At 37.8% G+C, this 21,535-nt stretch overlaps 1 protein-coding gene across 4 annotated transcripts in view; it reads left to right on the top strand.

Annotated features, from left to right (window-relative positions):
- The first annotated feature begins 2,601 nt into the window (after positions 1-2,601).
- The window catches only part of ITPRID2 (ITPR interacting domain containing 2), a 38,400-nt gene continuing 19,466 nt past the window's right edge, over positions 2,602-21,535 (top strand). For 2 of the 4 annotated variants that reach the window (XM_043894196.1, XM_043894193.1), the window contains exons 1-9: positions 2,602-3,153; positions 3,506-3,551; positions 6,458-6,507; positions 7,369-7,425; positions 9,762-9,801; positions 9,891-9,989; positions 11,186-11,394; positions 12,266-12,966; positions 19,094-19,166. In XM_043894196.1, coding sequence (XP_043750131.1) covers positions 2,940-3,153; positions 3,506-3,551; positions 6,458-6,507; positions 7,369-7,425; positions 9,762-9,801; positions 9,891-9,989; positions 11,186-11,394; positions 12,266-12,966; positions 19,094-19,166 — 1,489 coding nt within the window. In that variant the 5' untranslated portion in view covers positions 2,602-2,939. The remainder of the gene's footprint in view (positions 3,154-3,505; positions 3,552-6,457; positions 6,508-7,368; positions 7,426-9,761; positions 9,802-9,890; positions 9,990-11,185; positions 11,395-12,265; positions 12,967-19,093; positions 19,167-21,535) is intronic. The other 2 variants (XM_043894194.1, XM_043894195.1) reach the window with 2 other exon arrangements.

Here is a 21,535-nt window from a genome sequence, read left to right as displayed (position 1 = left end):
AGACCCTGATGCTGGGAAAAACTGAAGGCAGGAGGAGAAGAGGACGACAAAGGATGAGATGGTTGGATAGCATCATCAACTCAATGGACATGAGTTTGAGTAAACTCCGGGAGTTGGTGGTAGACAGGGAGGCCTGCCATGCTGCAGTCCATGAGGTCCACGAGGTCGCCTGAATGACTGAACGGACTTATCATTAGCACCACTTGGGAAGCCCATGGGGATTAGTAACTCAAACATTATTCTTTATGTAGAACTTCTGCAAAGCGTAGTGGCAGTTGGTTTACAATATAGTAGCTGTTTGGAAAAATAAAATCCTTGAAGAAGCAAGCAAACAGATGGACTCTCCTCATGTGTAGTGTGCTATTCAATTTTGAATAAATGAAACATGGGACTTTTTGTAAAATCTCAAAGTTGAGAATACAATTAAAAGTCATTACTTTTCAAAATAGCTTTACAAGGATTTCCTTTTCTATTACTTCTATACCCACAGTGTTTTAGGTTAAAAATGATCATGTAGAAGAAAACATGACTGTGTGATTAGAAATTCAAGAATTGTTGCACTAAAGCTATTATCTAATGTTACTCTAAGCTCATCTGTGGAGAAGGCAATGGCACTCCACTCCAGTACTCTTGCCTGGAAAATCCCATGGACGGAGGAGCCTGGTGGGCTGCAGTTCATGGGGCCGCTAAGAGTCGGACAGGACTGAGCGACTTCACTTTCACTTGTCACTTTCATGCATTGGAGAAGGAAATGGCAACCCACTCCAGTGTTCTTGCCTGGAGAATCCCAGGGACAGGGGAGCCTGGTGGGCTGCTGTCTACGGGGTTGCACAGAGTCAGACACGACTGAAGTGACTTAGTAGCAGCAGCAAGCTTATCTGCTGGCATTTTCCCCCCTTTATTATTTGACTTGGTGGTTTTTTTTTTTTTTCTTTTTGGCCATGCCATGCATCATGGTGGATCTTAGCTCCTCAATCAGAGGTGGAACTAGTGTCCCCTGCTTTGGAAGCACAGTCTTAATCATTGGACTGGCAGGGAGGTCCTGGTGGGTGGGTTTTTAAATATAAAATGTGGTTCATTATCCTCAAAAATTCTTCGTTGTTTAAAAGTATTTAAACAACAAAACTAAAGATAATAGGCCATAGAGATACAACACAGAGTCAAGTATTTTATCCATTTGACCGTCCATTCTGAGGAATGTGACGCATAGAAAATTTCCGTTGAGAACTCAGTGTTCCTCATGGGATAGGCACTTTGCTAAAAGTGCAAAGGATGCAAGAACATAGAATAGCATTCTTTGGTCTCTTCCTTTACAGGTTGCCTAGGAAACCAGACATACCCTTAGAAGCCAGTCATATCATTTACTGCACAAGTTCAGTCCCAAAATAAATGAGACAGACATTCAGTTACATACCAGGGAACTGTGGAAAAGATGTGACCAGAGGTGGTGGAAAGATGCAGTCCAGGAAAATTTCTGACTTGGCTGGATCTTGAAGATCATGGAGGTATTGGACAGAAAGAAAAGGAATGAACTGGGAGGCTAGGATAGAGTCAACAACAGCATGTGGCAATGACAGAGCTGAGTCAGTTGGGGTCCCTCTGGGCCCCGAATGAAGCTGAAGACAGGTTTGTTCTCTGTGACTTCTGAACCAGCCCATTCAGTGCCTTCTCTCCAGGTACCATCCACACTGGCTCTCCTGCTTACCTTTCCTACAGGCAGCTAGACTCTGGCCTATTTTGCAGGGCAATTCAACTGTTAGCTGTAGTTTGCTATAGGACTCTTGAAGACGAAAGTTTTTGAGATTCAAAGAAAAGATTAATAGTGAAATTTCAAGGCAGTGAGATACCAGTACCCCTGTTCCAGTTCCCCCTCACACTTTACAGCAGAAGGCCCAGAATGATACGTGATGACTCTGGAAAGCTAGTCTGGATCTCGGATATGCTGATTAGTATTTTATAGTCTTTCTGCTAGTAGGAGTTTAAAAACAACAAAAGGAAATGCTCAAACTAATTTTTAAAATAGTTCCAAACCTTGACATCATTTGTATCTGGTAGCACCCAAATTCAAATATTTCTACTTTCCCCAGCCGTTTCTCACTGGATTTTCCTTCACCTCTTTATGTCCAATTTCAACGTGGAACTTCCTGCTTAAATCATTCTTAATTCAATTTCATACATAACACAGCCACGTTAAATCACTTTCTTAAGCATAAAGTAGCACTCCACGCAGTCTAGTCTTTTCCTGTTTAGACATTTTGACAAATACCAATTATGCGCCTCTTTCTCTAGCTTTCTCCACAATTCCTCCTACACTACTCTTTGGACTCCTCGATGAGTAACTTTCAGCGAGCCCAAGCAGACACTTGGGTGAAGAAGGGGGTTCAAGGAAACTTGGCCTTTCCACATGCCTTCTCTTTTAGGGTGCGAGGAGAACTGGAGAGACAGCAAAGATTATTAACCTACAAACAGGCGACAGAGCCACGGCGGCGGGCGGAGCGGGGGTTCGGGGCGGGCCTCCCAGCTCGGGACTCGGCGCGCCCGCCCCGCGCACCCCCGGCCGGAAGGGGGCGTGGAACGCCGCCGAGGGAGGGGCGCGCTGCTGCGCGGCTGCCGGCCAGGCCCCGGGGCGTCAGGCGGAGGCGGGGCGGGGGAGCCGGGAAGGGGGCTGGCGGGCGCTCGGCTCCCAGCCGCGCTCGCTCGGGCCACTCGCGCTCCCGCGCCGCGCCCGGCCGGCTTCATGTGAAGCGCTGGCCCTCTGCCCCCTCCCTCCCCTTCCTTCCCTCCCTCCCTCCCGTCCCCTCCTCCTCCTCCTCCCGCGCCCGCGCCCGCTCCCCGGGGCCCCCAGCCCGGCGGGGCGCTGACAGCCAGGGGCGGGGGTCCCTGCCGCCGCCGCGTCTCTCACAGGCTCCGGCTGGGGCTGCGGAGCCCCCAGTGTGGCCATGGACCGGCCCCTGGCGGCGTCGGCGGAGGCGGAGGAGGAACTGGAGTGGCAAGTGGCGAGTCGCAGGAGGAAGGCCTGGGCCAAGTCCCGCGGCTCCTGGCAGGCATCGGAGACTGAGGACCTGTCCACAGAAGCGACGACGCAGGACGAGGACGAGGACGAGGACGAGGACGACCTCCCCGGAACGAAGCTGCCGGCGGCCGCGGGGAGAGGTCCGTGCGCCCGGCCGGGCAGTGGCGGGCGGGGAGCTCGGGGGAGTGCGGGCTGGCGGAGGAAAGTCTCGTGCGCCTTGGGCGACTGCTCTGACTTCTGGAAGACATCCTGGGCTCCAGGCAGGGGGCGAGGGGACACTTTCGACCTTTAAACGCGCGCGCTTGGCAAGGCGTCTCCAGCGTCAACACAGACACCCCGGTGCCATCGTTTCCCTTCAGGTGGTCACTGCGACGTGTGGCTTAGGCTGCATTTTGTCCCCAGTAAGAGTCTCCCTGGGGGTAACCAGGGTGACCCCGCGGTCGGCGTTCCCCTGGGGTCGGTAACGAGCTGTCCCCTCGCTCTGTCCCGCAGGAAACGTGCCCAACGAGAAGATCGCGATATGGCTCAAGGACTGCCGGTGAGTCCTCGCTCGCGTCCGGGGGGAGATCCGCTCAGCTGGGACGCCCGGGCGGAGTGACTCGGGCCGCCGTCCCTGCGGGTCCCGTGAACCTCATAAGCTCTGAACCGGAAAGTAAGCCGGCGGATAGCTTCCTCCTCTAAACGATTAGAAATGGAAGTGCTGTGACCGCCGATTATTTGGTGACCATGTTGACTTTACAGTTGTTAGGACTTCAGTTCCGGAGCGTGATGTTAGCATCAGAGATCAGAAACCTAAAACAGATAATCATGCCGTATTATTATGCTGGCCCGTTTTTATTTGAAAGGCTTGTCACATTTCACACAGTATTTTATTTTGCATTTATTTTGACATCTGTACATCTGGCATAGAGTCATTTCCCTTTCAAATGTGTTTTAAATGAGTTTAATTTACTTAACTACATTAACTGGGCTTTAACTTTATGTTGGTGCCTTAATTATGTTTGGAGAGCTATTAAAACTAGCTAATTTTGTTCTAGTTTACACCTTGGAGGTGGATTTGTCAGATGGCCCTGGAATTCACAGAAGGGAAATAGAGCTTTGAAGCCATTCAAGCTACATAAATCAGTTGAATTACATGCTTTGATAGCTGATACAGAAATGTTTGATAAAGTACAGAGGAGATTGATCATATCTTACTACAGTAAAATGTGCCTGTTTCATATTTTAATTATTTTTTTCAACTTGTCTGCTACTTAAATCTCCTGTGAAGAATGTAGGCTTTTTAACTATTGTTAAGGTGTTTGCTTCTGTATATATTTTTTGCCATCTCAATTTGGGCTTTTCTTCACCTTTTGTCCAAGTACCAGAGTTTGGGAAGTCTTTTTTGGGAGAGGAGAGAGAACTGATTTTTATATATGCCAGTTTGTTTTTCTTCCCTAAAGACACAAAATACTGGCCACTGCTCTGTTGGTATCCTGTTTTGGTGAATTGCTTGGAGCCTTGCTGAACAATCCATTATTGAACTCCTTTTATTCTGGATATCACAGACCCTTCTGAAATATGAGATATATGGACCTTCTTTCTATAGATACACAAAAAAAATGTTTAAGAACAAGAGAAGAATCATGTTTTTATGACATATAGGAATTAAGATTGTATAAGAGATCACAGCAAGCAGACAATAAGTAAGTGCATCTTCACAGATAAATGCAATGGGAAAATGTTAACATTCGCCAGGACATGTGATCTCTGAAAATTCCTGAAGTTTTGTTGCTAATCTTGATTTATGTAGGCAGATTCTAAATTCTCTTGCTTCATCCCTCATGGATTTCTTTCATCAGTTTCTTTCTTGTTCCCTACTGTTGCACCTATTCTGTACAAAAGGGACATTCATTTGTACTCTGAAAAGCTGGAACAAACAGTCTTTTACTGTGAGTTTTAATCATCACAGATTTGACTGTAGGGTATATGTGACTGTATTTTTTTTTCCCTGTAGCAATTTAGGATCCTTCCTAGAATCAGGCAATTGTCTACTTTGTATATTATGTACAAGTGGTTTAAAGACAGCATATTCCCCCATGATAGGTTCTCAAATAATCTTTGTTTTCTTATTGCTTTCTATATCCTGAATAAAGATAAAGATACCTTGTCCTTGTTCCTTAAAAGGAGTCTTTATTTTAAAAATCAGCCCCCACCCCCCACCAGCTAATTGGAAACACATTGCTTGAGTAAAGTAGCATCTAAGAAGAGAGAGAGCTTTTGATAAGATTTGTCAGACAGCGATTAAGAGAGTGAGAGACTTGTTTCTGAAGGAGAATGCCAGTTATAGTCTGCTCATTTGCCATTTTCTGTTGGTGCCCAGGCCAGTAGAGATATCTGCAGAAGGAGTAATGCAATGTTTTGTCCTACACAAGAAGCCATCATGGAAGAGAAATGACTTTTTTTGAAGGCGTAGAGCTTTTTAAAATATGTGCAAAAACTTAGAGATTTTATGGCACTGCTTATTCTTTTAGATTTCAAAAACACGAATTTTTAAAGAATTGCCATTGCTTGTATATTTGCAGAAACTTTTAACATTGGCGTTTCAGTAATATTTTTTTGAAACTGATATTTTTATGATTGAGCCCATGGCCGGTGTGAATTTATAACAGGTACAAATCGTTACTGACAAAAGACTTATAACACACAGTAGAACTTTTATAATAAAATAATCTGTTTCTTTAGCTTAGTTTTGAGAAAGAGATGGGAAAAAATATTTTCCATTTAAAAGACTTGTTTGAACAATAAGAATGTGAAAGAATTTTAGTAATGGCTAATTCTTAAGATAGATTCTCAAGCCAACTTTTTAGTAATCTTTTCAGAGTTAAATGAAGAATATATGTATTTTTTCAGTTTAAAAGCATAAATTTCAGACTTCTCTACTGTATCGGAAAAGGTAATAGTTGGGGTAAGGGAGGCACTGAGCGGTGCTCTAAAATTCTAGATGAGATTCAAGAAAACTGTTGAGCCTTATTTCTAACTAGACTCTGATTTTTTAATTTTATTGAGATGAAGATTTGTTTTCTTTTAATTCTGTTTCCTGTTTCTAGAGAAGGGATTGAGAGGAGCAGACATTTTCTTAATGCCTACTGTCATTCTCTTTTTTTCTGTTTTTGTAAAGAAAATGCCAATTCATATCATTTGTAATTGCCATTCTTGCTCTTAATTGCTGGCAGATCAGACATGTGATTAAATCATTCCTGGTGAGCTGACTTGATGATAGGTATTTGCTTGGTAGCATATTACTTATGTAATCCACTTGCATTCCCTGTGTGTTTGGGAGAAATGTTAAACTGTGATTAGAAGCTTGCTTAGCTATAACCCTTTAAAAAGTGTCGGGCTGTGCGGTGGCAGCTCTCCAGACAGCTTTTCAAGACTAAGGCTGATATGTTTATGTGATTTCAGTACTCCTTTGGGAGCCTCACTGGATGAGCAAAGCAGTAGTACACTCAAGGGTAAGAGAAAGTTGCCTTTCTAAATCTGTTCTTTATGAGGGTCCTACTTTAGTGTCCTGGGAGTGAAAGTGAATGTGTGTGTGTGTGTGTATAAATTATAAAAGTGATGTTCATGTTTATAAAATATGCAGTTCTAAGATAAAAGCCAAAAGGGAGAAACCTTGTCATGAACCATAAAAACTGTGGTGAGTTTAAACAAATTACTAAGCCTTTGCACAATGTGAAACTCGTTTTTTTTTTTTATTGTTCAGTTAGATTTTATAAAGACTAATTAAATATAGAAATGTGATATGTAAACATAGGGAAAATATATATTGAGTGAATTAGGTCAGCTTTAGTGTAGCATTTCTTTGCTTACATGAACTGAAATTGCCACACCTGAAATTTTACCACCTGTGCAAGGTGGAATTCTAAAGTTCAAGGTACAATAAGAATGTGCAGGTAGTGACAAGGTATATAAAAAATATTTATAGTATCAGGAAAATCTAGCTTGGCTCCCAACTTAATATAAGGGGGTAAAAGAAATGACTGTACCGGAATCTGGTTTTCAGTGAAACTGTTGGGTAAGATACATTATCTAATTGAACATCTTAAAGGCTTATTAAGTATAAAATAGCCAGTAGATTAGAACTTGTAACAGTTTTACCTGGTTGCAAATGATGGTTTCCTTCACAGTAAAGTGAAGACTTGTGTCTTCTTCCTGTTTCAATAAGGAGAGTAACTTATGAGTACATTCATGTCTGAAATGCTTTACTGTATCTTATATTTTGCTTGGTCAGTTTGTTTAAATTAAAACAATGATTTTATGTGGGGGTCAGGAAGAACAGAATACTGGTATGAATCTTCTGATGTTTCTTTCAGGTGTGCTTGTGAGAAATGGGGGAAGTTTTGAAGATGATTTGTCATTGGGAGCTGAAGGTATGTTTGGAAGAACAGTATTTTCATATAGTTTTAAAATTTTTAAAAAAGAGAAAGTGACATGTTTTCAGGTTTATTACCCTCAGAGTTAAAGTTCTTGCAAGTGGCTCATACACATTTTACAGAAACTTTTATGTGTTAATCTAATGAGAGCCTTTCGGAGACCTGTAGAAATAGCTCTGGAAAACCATTGTGAAATACTCAAAGGTCTTCATTGGACTTTAATGCTCTAAAGGAACTGTTTGGGGGCAAATAATGATGATATAACTAAAGGAAGACTTGTCCTGCAAAAGGAAGCTTAAATATTTATATGTGAGAAAATTGCAGTGAAACTTATTTTAGTATGAGGTATGCAGCTGCAGCTTGTCTTTTTTTTGCATTTAAGTATTTCCTGTCTTTCCTCGCTTCCTCTTTTTCCAGATTTTTAGAAGATTAAAGGACAAAGACAAATTAGAGTTACTAGAATTTAATTAGAAATCATTATACTGATGTCTGTTCAAAGCTGCATTAGGATTGTAAAAGCATATTGTGCTATGTTTAAATTTTTACAGATTATCTTTTCCTGCGGATTCATAATAAAGCTTTCCACAATGTAAAGTTAAGAATTTTTTTTATTGTTTTATTGGTATTTTGAAATTATTGGTTACTGTATAGCTGAGTTATTAATGAGTGCTTTTTGTTAAAAAAGAATTAAGGATTTTATTAAATCTTTTTGAATTGTAAGTTGATGTATAGTGAATTGACCCACTGAATATTGTTGATCTCTTGCTGTTTGAAGCCAATCTGTGTGATAGATTACTTATTAAGAGCCGTCTAACACGAAAACTCTAGAATATGTGAATATGTTAGTTTTTATATTTCTGTTAATATCCTTTCCAGGAATAAACTTTATAAAATAAAGTGTAAAGCTTAAACTTACTGCTCCCCAATCAGGATAGTTGAACATACTGTTAACCCCTTATTAAAATGCATTTCCAATGTTATTGTAAATAGCACTTTTAATAACTACCTTAGTAGCTTCACAATATGGAATTTTTTTTTTTACTTCTTTTTTTTTTTTTAAACAGTTCTTTTCACAGAAAAATTGAGGGGAAGGTACAGAGATATCCCATATGCTTTCTGCTCTGTATATGCATAGCTTCCCTATTGTCAACATCCCCCACCAGACTAGTACATTTGTTATAGTTGATGAACCTGGAATCAATTCAGTTCAGTTGCTCAGTCGTGTCCGACTCTTTGTGACCCGTGAATCGCAGCATGCCAGGCCTCCCTGTCCATCACCAACTCCTGGAATAAGGCATTATAATTACCCCAAATCCATAGCTTACACTAGGGTTCACTCTTGGTCTTGTATATTCTATGGGTTTAGACAAATATGTAATGACATTTATCCATCATTATGATACCATCTAATGTATTTTTCACTACCCTAAAACTCTGTGCTCTGCCTATTCATCCATATTGAATGATTTTATTGGAAGCCAGACCCAGAAAGGATGTCTCAGAGGAAAGTGGAGCTATTATGTTGTTCTACTGAAAATTGCTTCAAGATTATTGTCATTCATTCAGTAAATATTTATTGAATGCTATGTGTTAGACACATTTCTGTTGGATGAGAAATTGCCGTGGCTCTGCAGATCAGAAATGAAAAAAGGAAAAAGTGTGGTGTGCTGAAAAAAGATATACTTTTAATAATTTTATTCTTTATATTTGTCCATAAAATTTAAATGCAGTAAATTTAACTTACTCTAGACTTAAACAGTAATTTGTTTAGAACTTGTAAGTCTAGGATAAACTTGAAAGGCAACTTTTATAGGAAAATGTATGTTGAAATGAGTAGAAATTTTCAAAGTAGATGCATGAAAAATTGGCTGTAACTGGAGTGAATTATTAGCCTTAAAAAAGCCATGTTAGGAATAGATACTGCAACACTTAAATAATGCTAACTCATGTTCTTATTTATTAGGTATTCTGTATTAACAGTTTTAAAATTTAGTAATTAGAACCACATATACCACATACCTTCTTACTACTTATTTCAAACTGTTAAATTTAATTGGTTATTTATATGTCTTTTAATCTTAAACATTCAGTGGAAGTAGTTTTTTATGTTGCTAACAAACAAAACCAAAAACACCCTCCGCAAGCCACTGTTTCTGTTCTTACCTATCTGTATATTATTTTTAATGACACAGATTTAATGTGCCAGGACAAGAGTTTGGTATAATAGACATTTAGCAGTAACAATATGGCTGATTTGCTTTTTAAACGATTGTATCACAGTAGTTATTGTCTTGCTAACAGTTGTGCATTCCACTTACTCTTTTTACCTGTAGCAAACCACCTCCATGAAGTTGATGCTCAGATTGATAATTGGTATGTAGCTGTTTTTTTTTTTTTTTTCCTTTCTAAACACGAGGAATATTTGTGGCGGTAAAATTTATATAATCTACTTTTGTTTATAGCAGTAATATTTTGGCCAAAGAGAGAAGGCTGCAGTTTCATCAGAAGGGGAGAAGTATGAATTCCACTGGATCTGGGAAGAGTAGTGGGACAGTCTCAAGGTACCTTACTCTGAGCTTATACGGCACTTACATTGTGGTGTAGATGACCTGATCTGATAACTTTTTAAGCCTTGGATTTGGCTTGACAGCATGAAGTCAAGAGGAATCCAGAGTGTTTCATAGATCAACATAATTGACAGAAGTGTCTTTTTTTAAAAATTAAGATTAAGTAAAAGTTAACAAATATGTTAATAATGTTGCTGGCATCCATAATGAGTATTTGGAGCCCTATGAGAGAGGAACTCCATGATGGAATAATTTCTACTTCCAAAATTTTCCATTCTGCTAGAGTCTTGAGTTACTCTGATATAAATATCAGAATAAATCTAATTTAAAGCTTGATATTTAAGCATAGATTTATCTTCATATAAAACCAAAGATCTTCAAAATATAAAAATAAACAAATACATATGCATAAGTAACCAGTTTATTGTCCAGATTATTGTTTTGAAATTTGAACATTTTCTCTGAAACAAATTGAAATTTCGTTCTGCTCACATTCTGTCTCTAACATTCCTGGTTTCCCCAGTGAGTCTCAGCTTGGATTATCACTGGCATGAGAGATAAGGGTTAGTTCAATTCCCAATAGAATTAGAGCGGGAATTGACCCCTGTGTAATCCAAACTCTTCTTACTTTATTCCTCCTGCTTCCTGGGTGCAAGTGGTTAGAAAAAAGTTGAAAGTAAGCTCCTCCCTCACCTTTCTGAGATCAGTTGTTACCTGTATTGCCTCTTCTAGGACAGCAAAAGACAGCAGAAAAACTCAAGTTCTGCAGGGTGTCCCTTGGTACCAGAGTTGTACCAACTTCCTAGTCCATTTTCCATTTTAATTTTTTCTTTAATCTGTTTCCTCTTTATTCTCCCTCATCTGTCCTCTAATTTGTTTAGCTGATTTACTGGACATCTCTTAAAATGACAAAACAAATAAGGTGAGGAATCGGATAGTTTCTTTACTGAGGGTGTTCTTAGGGCTTAGCTCTTTTTCTCAAAACTGGCAGCTTGAAAGAACAGACTCCTTTTAAGGGTTATTTATCGTATTTGGTGCATAATGTGTAAAGATGCTGAAATAATAATGGTGTAAAGAGCAGAAGGGGTAGAGGATCTTTTCACAGCAAAGTAGGGATGTGAATTTATTTATAATGGGATGTGGACTATAAACTTACTCTACATCTTGATATTTCTTTTTGTCTTTTTTAGTGTTTCAGAATTGTTGGAACTTTATGAGGAAGACCCTGAAGAAATCCTTTATAATCTTGGATTTGGACGAGATGAACCAGATATTGCTTCTAAAATTCCTTCCAGATTTTTTAATTCATCATCATTTGCCAGAGGAATAGATATTAAAGTGTTTCTGAGTGCACAAATGCAACGGATGGAAGTAGAAAATCCAAATTATGCTTTAACAAGTAAGGTTTTTAAATGTTAGCATGTTATTTTTAAAATTACGGCATCTACACAGCAAGATGGTCTTGTTTTTAAAGCCTTACTAATTTTTAGGAGTAATTGTGGAAATTTAATTATTGAGGTAAACGCAATAGCTGTTTGCTTATTCTAAATTTTTATTATTCTATTTATAGAAGTTAATTTACCTATCCCCCCACCCCATTCTCCACTTAAGTGTTACATTGGAGAATGTAACTTACCTGTGGAACCTTACACATATCTCCAGATTGCTTTTGTTCCAAAAGGAAATAAATAAAGGAGAGGCCTTTTACTATTAGTTGAAGTCAGTCACTTTCAAATGCTTTTCCTATAAATCTATAAAGGTATGACTAATTTGATGATTTTTCACGTTAAATCTTCTGCTTTTTTTTTTTTTTTTCTGTTGACCAGAAATCCCCAACAGTGGGAACCTTGGTGGTTCTTGGATTAGTTTTAAGAGATCTGTAAATCCAAGCCCCTTCCTATTAGGTATAAAATATATACTTACATATACTTAACATTTGGAAGAGTTCAAGACCTAAAAGGAGAGTCACAGCTATAGATCAATAGCAGTTCTGTCTATTTTATTCCATGTTGTCATTATGCTTTGTCCTTCCTTCTGATTTTTTAAAATGTAAATTCTAGTGCTTAAGAGTGAAAAATCTTTCTCCCTCTCCACAGTAAATATAGATGTTTTAAGTGTTAGATAAAGAAAAAAATCTGGTTTCATAATCTTTGTGATCTAAGTAGTTCAATTATTGAAATTCTGAACCATAATAATGGTTTAATTAATAATACGTGTATACATACACATATAAACATATATATAATTTATTTATTTTTTTATTTTTGTAGGCCGTTTTCGTCAAATTGAAGTGCTTACTACTGTGGCCAATGCATTTTCTTCCTTATATTCCCAAGTCTCTGGGACTCCCCTGCAGAGAATCGGAAGTATGTCCTCGGTGACCTCCAACAAGGAGACAGACGCGCCTCCACCTTTAACCCGAAGTAACACTGCAAATCGCTTAATGAAAACACTATCAAAACTAAATTTATGTGTTGAAAAAACAGAGAAAGGAGAAGGTAGTACTCCTTCCCTGGCAGCTGACAAAGGAAAGATCATAAATGTTTCAGTGATGGAAGAAAGTGGCAATAAAAATGATCAGAAGTCTCAAAAAATTGTGAAGAAGAAAGAGTCATCTTCTATGTTAGCTACAGTTAAAGAAGAAGTATCAGGTAGTTCAGCAGCTTTTATGGAGAATTCTGACACTGATGGGCTTTCTGATGAAGCAAATAGTAATTTTAACCATGAAGCTGAAAGTGGACAAAGTAAAGAAACTCAAAGTCATGAGAATAAACTGGATGAGGAGTCTGGTATTATAGAAACTGATTTAGGTAGTGATTTCAACATGTCCAGTCACAGTGAGCTGGAAAATAGCACAGAGCTGAAAAATGTCCCTTTGTCCACACCTGAAAAAGAGCCATGTGCACCATTGATGATCCCATCCATAAGAAATATAATGGCACAGCAGAAGGACTCCTTTGAAATGGAAGAGGTAGGTGGAAAATTACTGAGGACTGTTTCAAACAGTGAGGAAAAAAAGTGCCCCATAATGTTTTTAAAATGAAAGGCAGTGAATGGATGTATGCTAGAAAAAATCATCTTGATTTTGACTTTTCAGGTGTTTTGTTTCACAAACCAAGAAGTCCCCGGACTGTGTGGTGTCAGTATAGTGACTCCTCTAGGTCTTCCGTCGCCGTTGTTTTTCTTTCTCAGTTTAACAGTTTGATGCTGTGAGAATGCCCTGAGAGAGTATGTTCAAACTCAGATCAATGTTGCATAATAGTTAGAGATAGCAGGCTTTGAAGTCAGATGGGTTTCAGTTCTCTTTGGGCCACTGAATTGCTGTGTGCCTTTGGGCACGCTTTTCTTAATGTTATCTGAGTGGAAGGATAAGTGTGAATGAAGATCTGGAGGCTAGGTCTGGGTATGGGACTACAAAGGACAGGAAACTATAGGGAACCTTGAGGAAGAAGGTTTGAAAGAATTTCTGCAGCCCTGGAAGACCACCAGTGTTTGGTAACTTTTTTTTTTTTAACATGATATTCTTTGTTGTTGTTGTTCAGTCGCTAAGTCGTGTCGGACTCTGGGACCCCATGGACTGTAGCCTGCCAGGCTCCCCGGTCCTCTTCTATCTCCCAGAGTTTGCTCAAATTTATATCCATTGAGCCGGGAGCCAGTGATGCTATCTAACCATCTGATCCTCTGTCACCCCTTTCTCCTTTTGCCTTCAGTCTTTTGCAGCATCAGGGACTTTTCCAATGAGTCTGTTCTTCCCATCAGATGGCCAAAGCATTGGAGCTTCAGCTTCAGCAGAACAGTCCTTCCAAAGACTGTTGAGGGTTGATTTCCTTTAGGATTGACTGACATTCTTGCTAGTTTACATAAATTTCAAAATGGATGATTTGTGGCTATAAATTATACAATGTGTAATTTTTCTTTTTAAATTTTATTGCAGAATAGTTACAGTAATAGTTCACAGCTGTTTTAGATTCGCTTGCCATTGTTTTAGAGAACTAGGAAGTGATAATTAATTCTGCCCATATAATGTCCTCTTAGGTGAGTGTGTATCTCTCATATCAGTTAAGGTTTTTCATTTATTGCAAAATTTCAATTGTTCATATCTTTTTGTAGTCTTTGAATGCTTCTTTTAGTACTTTAATTCCAACTAAAAAGGAGGCAAGAGCAGGCCTGTGAAATATTTTACATTTTTTGGTAAGCTTCTTTGTATCTTATTATAATGAATTCAGAAGATGACAACTTAGTAGAACTTTTTTGTTCCATTTTATTGTTCAGTTGCCCTTTTGTCTTTGTCTTGGTCTAAACTTGTCCTAGCATTCATAAAGTGTAACTTCTTGCCTTCCTTTAGGGCCCCTCTTCTATGATAATCCAATAGAATGCAAATACATGTTGGTTACTTGTAGACATGATTTAGTGACTCAGATGAGAAAACACTCTTACATGTTGCTTTTTAATTTCTAGAATTCTTGAGTTCTAAGCCAGAGTTTTGTTACTGATATACACAAAAGTTCTTTACAATGTTTATTAAGTGCTAGATAGATGTACTTTGGTGGCAAGTGAACCTTAAAACTGGGTTGTTTTTTTATGGGCAGGGGTATTTTTTTCTTTTTTTTTTTTTGCTCCCTCTGCTGGCAAGAGCAGTTACTGAAGAAAGTAACTTGACATGAAAGTGTATTTTTTTTGAAGTCCAAGATTACAGGCATTGATGGTTTAAGAATAACTGAAGATTTCTGTTTTCAACAAATAATACATAGTCAACCATAGCTATGTTGTAAATACAGGGAATTTTAAGGATAATCCTTATTCTTCAGATATATTTCAAATATGGATAAAAACCTCCTAGAATTGTGTTTTTAATCCCTTTGGGAACTTTAAAGAAAGCTTGTAGAACAATGGATAAAGAAAGGAAATAGTGTGTTTCTTTAATTTCCTCTTCTCCCAAGCTTGTTGAATCATACCGACAAATGAAGAGAACAATCTTATTAAAGCAAACTTTTAGATCCCATTCAAAGTAGGTTGTTACTTTTTTCTTTTGCACTCTTTTCCCTTGAGGCTTGATTCCTATTGGGAACTTTCTTCCTTTTGTAAAAACAGCGAATAAATATAAGCTAGAGCACACACACTGTCTCTCAGTAAGCCAGTTTTCAGGTTACTTGAATGCCAACTGCTCTAGGTAACTAGGTGGGAGAAAAAATTGCAGACATGGCTCTGAGTATGAAGCTGCCTGGTCCCCCTGAGGCAGAAGGTAAGATCTGACAGTCACCAGGAAGAGGGAAGAACTGTTTAAATGTAAAAAGAGTTAAATAGATGATAAGACTGAGCCAGGCCTTGGAGAGTGAAAATGGCTATCTCTTATGATTAAAAATAAAAGGCCAGACACTATTTTCAATTAAAAATCAATTTGCCTTATAAAAAATATCTTGCAGGCTAGTTTCAGTGTATCTAAAAGTTTTAAAGACCTACTCTTGAGTTTTCTAATTCTTAATGACTTGCTTGGATTATTCTTGTGTTCTTGAAATAATTTATTTCAAATAGATACATCATGGTAACTGTCTAGAGCCACAGATTAGTAGTGTGAATGATTCACAGTTAAACCAGAATGATTTTACTCTATAAGCAATTGTTCATCTTTTAGGTGTAAAGGAAACATTTCTTATACTTTGAACTTAAAGGAAGGAGAGCTTTTATCTATGTATTTCTGTAAATAAGTTGCCTTGTGTCTCTGTAGTCTATAAATAAGTTTACATTTAAATTAAGATACTATTGGCTGCATATGCAATTTTTTAACCTACTGAAGCTTTAGTAAATGTTTCTAATCCTGTCTTCACACTGATTACTGATTTTAATGTATGTACTTCATTACTTATTTTTAGCTATTAAATTTCAGGATTCTTCTCATATTTACTGGCCTGAGTTAAAGTAATCCCAAACCAGTCAAATACCTGACAGCTAAATTGTTCCATTGGTCTTTCAGAATAAGACTTGAATTTGGGTCTTTGTACAAACCTACTCCTGTTGATTATGCCATACAATTTGTACAGTCAGGCTGGTTGATAGGGTCAGACACTGGCAAGAACTCAAGTCATGCAATGCACAGCTTCTTACCTCTTCTTTGGAAAAATAGTTCTTTCCTTTGAATTTTTTGAGGTATCATTAAAAATTAGAATTGTGACTTTTGAAGCTTCAGTTTTGGTTTTTTGCTGTACTAAGTTGGTTTTTGGTTTTTTGCATGTTAAATCACTGTAATCATGTCCAACTCTGTGTAACCCTATGGACTGTAGCCTGCCAGGCTCCTCTGTCCATGGGATTCTCCAGGCAAGAATACTGGAGTGGGTTGCTGTGCCCTCCTCCAGGGGATCTTCCTGACCCAGGGGTTGAACCCATGTCTCTTATGTCTCCTGCATTGGCAGGCGGTTCTTTACCATTAGCGCCACCTGGGAAGACCTTTTTGCTGTATAAGTTTTTTTAAATCTTAGAGGAAGGGTTTTTTGAATTAGAACATTCTCTCTGTTGCTGATCTATAAAACACAGTACAATAGTATGGTGCCTAAGAAGATGTGACAAGCTAAATGTGACAGGTTTTGAAAAACCAAACTAGGTATGTGCATGGTAGCAGGACATTGATTCAAAAAGAAATCTTTGTTTGATTAAAAGATTTTTAAAATGTAGTAACTCAAATGTGTGGATTATTATCAAGTTGTTTTCCTACAGCTTTAAATCCCAAAACACTGAGACGCAGTGATTTTATCATTTTGTTTTAGTGGGTTTTTTTTTTAAATTTTTATTATGAGAAGCTTCAAACTTACCCAGAGATTAAATAGTAGAGGGAACACCCATTTTCCATCACTCAATTCAGTTATCAATATTTAGCTATAGTTAATTTAGTAAAAGATAAACTTGTAACAAATGACCAGAATTTCACTGAGGATTTAAAACCATGGAATAGGAAAAATCTTGCCAAATAAACCTTAAGATCTGTGTTTGGGTTATAATTTTCTGTGGGGTACCCCATCTTGAATTTGAATGCTTTCCTCTGCACAACTGTAACTAATAATGAAACGTAATAAGCTATGAAATTCAACCATTATCACTAGCAAGTCTGTCTTCTAAGTGATTGATGATTTTGAGTAAGTGCGAGGAAGGATCCTGACTTTAGTAGCTTTATTAGTAAAATATGATACTGTCAGCTCATTTTTAAGGGCCCTGTTCTTTTTTGTTGTTGTTGTTAATTATGGAATTTGTAGTGGAGGGAGAGAGGAAGATTTTTTTTTTTTTTTTAGCAGTGGAGAAACATCTTGAAGGATAGTTCACTGAAGATACATATACGTTAAAGTCATGTTATCTTGTGACTAATTTTATAAATCTAAAGAATAGAATAGGGAATTCCCATGGCGTAGTGGTGAAGAATCTGCTTGTAATGCAAGAGACACAGGTTTTATCTCTGGGTCTGAAAGACCCCCTGGAGAAGGAAATGGTTACCCACTCTAGTATTCTTGCCCAGAAAATTTCACGGACACAAGAGCCTGGAGGGCTACAGTCCATGCAGTTTCAAAGAGTTGAACCCGACTGAGCACACACACACGAAGAACAGAATATGTGATAATTCTGCACTTAAAAATGAGAGATCATAATCTTTTGCCTAAACTGAGATTCTTAGAATAAAATTAAGGAGACATTTGGATTTCTGTTACACTTTTTTGGTCTGTTTGATATTTGGTTTACAGAAAACTCTTTGAAGTAGGCTAGGCCTGAATAGAGGCTAATAATAGACCTTCTGTGGACTATAAAAAGAAAATGTATTTTGTTTCTTTGCACACAAAACAATGGTTTTCCTGTTGAACTTATGTCTGCTGCTTTGAAGAATATAATTTTTTGATAATAACAAAGAATAGTAGAAACTATTTTATATTAATTTATAGATGATGGTTTTAAATAACCAGTAGGCTTTCAGTTTTCAAAAGATACATAAACGTGGATTCATGTTCAACTATGTAGCTGCTGCTACTGCTAAGAACAAAGCAGGAATCACAGCAGTTTTAAAACTGGATAAGAAGATCTTTAACTTTTTAAGTGTTTTCATGTTGGCTTTTCCACTCTCATGCCTATGGAATATTTCTTACTCTGGAATGGGATTCATAGCTCAAAACCAGGGTTCTATCTAAAACTTGTTTGCTGTTTACTTTCCAGTTTGTTCAAGGCCAAAAGCCAAAATGTTTGATGGGTTTTCCCACTTTACTAGGATGTTATTTATTATTTTAAGTACAAATCATCACAGAGTAAACTGTTGGGCATTAGTATTATACCCCTGCAAGTATTTAGTTTTAGTATAGAATGAAGTTGTTAGGATAGATAAGAGTATTGGAGGAGTGGGTATGATGAGTAAAGAATCAGGCAATTCCTAAATTACGTAGTTGTTCAGGTAGGAAAACAAAAAGACAGCATAAAAGGACAGCTTCTGCGGGTTTGGTATCTTTTTGAACATAATTTTCATGAAGAATTTATAGCTAAGATCTTTCACATTTTAATCCTGTAATGAAACCTGCTGGTCCATGTACAACTTCCAAATTATATCTTAAAAGAACATTTATGTCAAGACAAAGCCGTCTTACACCTGAGTGGTTATATGAAACTTGAAAATTTGTGGACTTTTATAAAGATTTTGCAGTGGGAGCATGATGTGCTGTTTTTCAAGATGCAAGACTTGTAATTACCTTAAGTGTGTGCCGGTGTGCTGCAGTGAGTGTGTTAGTGTTTCTCTGGGATTGACCTTACACTTTGAAGTTTAACATTTAGAGAAGAACTTTTTCTTATGGCTCTGTTTTTCATTTAATAGCAACTTATTTTCAATGAAGTATTATACTTCACACATGTAGTTAGTTTTCTTTGTTAGCTATAAACTTATAGTCCTGTTGTTAACTGAAAAATAGATCATAAAATTGAGATGTGGGACATTATAACAATTTTGAGATAGGTTGCATTTTTTAAATATATAAAGCATTGGTACCTCCTTAGTTAGATTGGTTGTTAGTAAATGATTATTAAGAAGTATTCTTCTTTGCCACAGATTTTTCAAGTTTTAACTACTTAAAACTTTTCTACAGGTCCAAAGTACAGAGGGAGAAGCTCCTCATGTTCCTACTGCTTACCAGCTAGGTCTTAACAAGTCAAAAAGAGGTAAGTAAACCCGTACTCACTGGTTTCCAAGCACATTACCGAAATGTGTTTGGGTGATGTGGAAAAGGTATTTTTTTTTTTTTATTGGTCAGTGTTTGTAGTGCTTATAAATATAAAAAGAAAATTAAGAACACAGGTGTGCATGCTTCATTATGGTTTGATTGTAGAATCATTGGTTTCTTCCTGAAGACTTTTGTGCTCATAAAGTAATTTTAATTCACTTATCTTGTAATGACCTTCTTGCACAATTATGTGTATTCTAAATAATGTTTTAGTTCTGCACAAGGGCTAAATGGGAAGTGATAGAGCAACAAAGTCAGGCCTACTTTTTACGTGCTTATGTTTGAGATATAGACTTGTATTAGCCACCTCTGGGTTTTCATTACTTAAATTCAGCTCCTAGGTATAATACATGAATGTGCTTCTGGCAGAAAACACCAGTTTCTCAGCAATAGTTAAAGCTAGTTAAATTCAAACTAGATCAAAGGTGAGTTGCTGTAGGTACTGTTCTTCTCTTGAGTTATTAATTATTGACCAAAGACCCTTTGAATCAATTTCTTTCACTTTTAACTTGCAACAAGAGAAACATATCTGATCATCTTTAAAGTTGTAAAGCTTTGGAGATTTAGGGAGAAAGAAAAGGAGAAGAGAAGTTAAATGAGCACTGAAGGTAGGAGTATTTATTTTTAAAACTTCACACATGCTGAACCACCCTGTTTTTTTGTTTGTTTTTTTTTTAAAGCAAAGATTCATATGTATGTTCCTAGAATAGGAAATTACATGTTCTCTTCTGATCTCTGGAGTGACTCCATATGAAACAATATGCATATAAATTTTCTTTTTTTATTGTAGTATAGTACTGGCAAACAAGATCCTCACTCTCCCTAGGTCACCACAGTTCTGGTCAAACACAAAATGAACTGTCCTGCTTAATTTTTTTCCCTTTGTGAGTCCGTAAATACATGTGTTCCTGAGCTGTAAGGCAGAGTTCATAGCCATCCAGGAATCTTTGCTTTAGATAGGTAAAGGGATGCATTGGAAAAAGCAGCTTGCCCTGTGTCAAAAGGGGGATAAAAACAGTATAATTACCTTAAGATCTTTGAGGAGTAAGCTTCCTGTGGCGGGAAAGATGGAATGTGGTTTGTGTTCACATCTGAGTTTCTTCCTCTTGTCGTCTGTGGGAGCTCTTATTTCTGGTGGCATAACTAAAAATGGTAACATTTTTTTGAATCACATCTTTGTAAATTAACAGTAAGCTAGTTTTGTGTATATGCATGAAAGAGGGAGAAAGAACAATAGTGTTTTAGTCATTTTTTTGAAAGTAGCCTTCCAAATTTCGATGTGATATGCAAGAATGTTAATCACAGTGGCAGAATTTGAATCACTGGTAACACATTCATCTCACAGGGTTAGTAAAACTGCACACAGCACATGTATAAAAATACTTCTCACTTGAGTAATAGAGTTTTTGAAGCTACAGTAATCTAAACCTCAAATCCAGTCCTGGGATTTACAATAGGTTTAGTGATGCAACTCATGTCACAAGTTAACATTCAGTAGGTATGTTAAGAGCAGTCCAACAGTTTCCTTATTGCCAAAGATGTTCAATATTTTCCTTGGCCTAGCAGAGTATACAGGTGTACTGTTTCTCTATGATACTGGATAAATAGAATTTACACCTTTTGTTTTGTTCTCACTTTAATGTTTGCTGTAACTTCCTAGTTTTTAATTAGATATAATGTCTTACCGCTTCAATTAGGACAGAAGTCTGTTTCTTTTTAATTCTGCCTTTTTCTTTGGTAAACTATGTCTTTTGCGAAACTGAGATGTCTGACTAAAGAATCTCAATTGTAATTTATAGTTTACAAAAACGGTTTCGCCTACATTCTACTTAGTTTCTGAAGTAACACTGTGAGGTGGGAGAACTATTACCTCATTTTCTGAGGAGAGGTTACCGCTTATGATGGTGAAGCCAGAGCGTGACCCAGCTCTCCTTGTTCTTTCCACTGCCTGACGTCTGCTCGGAAGCCTGAGCGGTCTACACTTGACCTGATGTGTGTGTGTGAATTCAGGCGGGGCCAACTGCAGAGAAGTGCGCTTGGCGTGGGCTCTACTGGACGGTGGCCAAGACAGGTCTTAGAGGAGAGAACTTGAGGGAAGCCGGTTAGGGCTTCCTGGGCTCTTTGGCAACTGCCCTTTGCCCAAGCAGATAGGTCAGTTTCACTTCTAAATCCTCTAAGCAACTGTTTAAGTCTGTTGTTGCTTTAGGGAGATAACTTTATGGAGATTGATTAATTCAGCAAATACTTTTTATTGTTGGCTTGCTCTAGTTACTTGGGATACAAAGAGGAGTAAATAAGGTTCCTGTT

The sequence above is a fragment of the Cervus elaphus genome, chromosome 33 (assembly GCF_910594005.1).
Source record: "Cervus elaphus chromosome 33, mCerEla1.1, whole genome shotgun sequence".
In the NCBI taxonomy this organism is placed as follows: Eukaryota; Metazoa; Chordata; class Mammalia; order Artiodactyla; family Cervidae; genus Cervus; species Cervus elaphus.
Note: the sequence above shows the minus strand (reverse complement) of the source record. Positions and strands in the feature narration are given on the sequence as shown.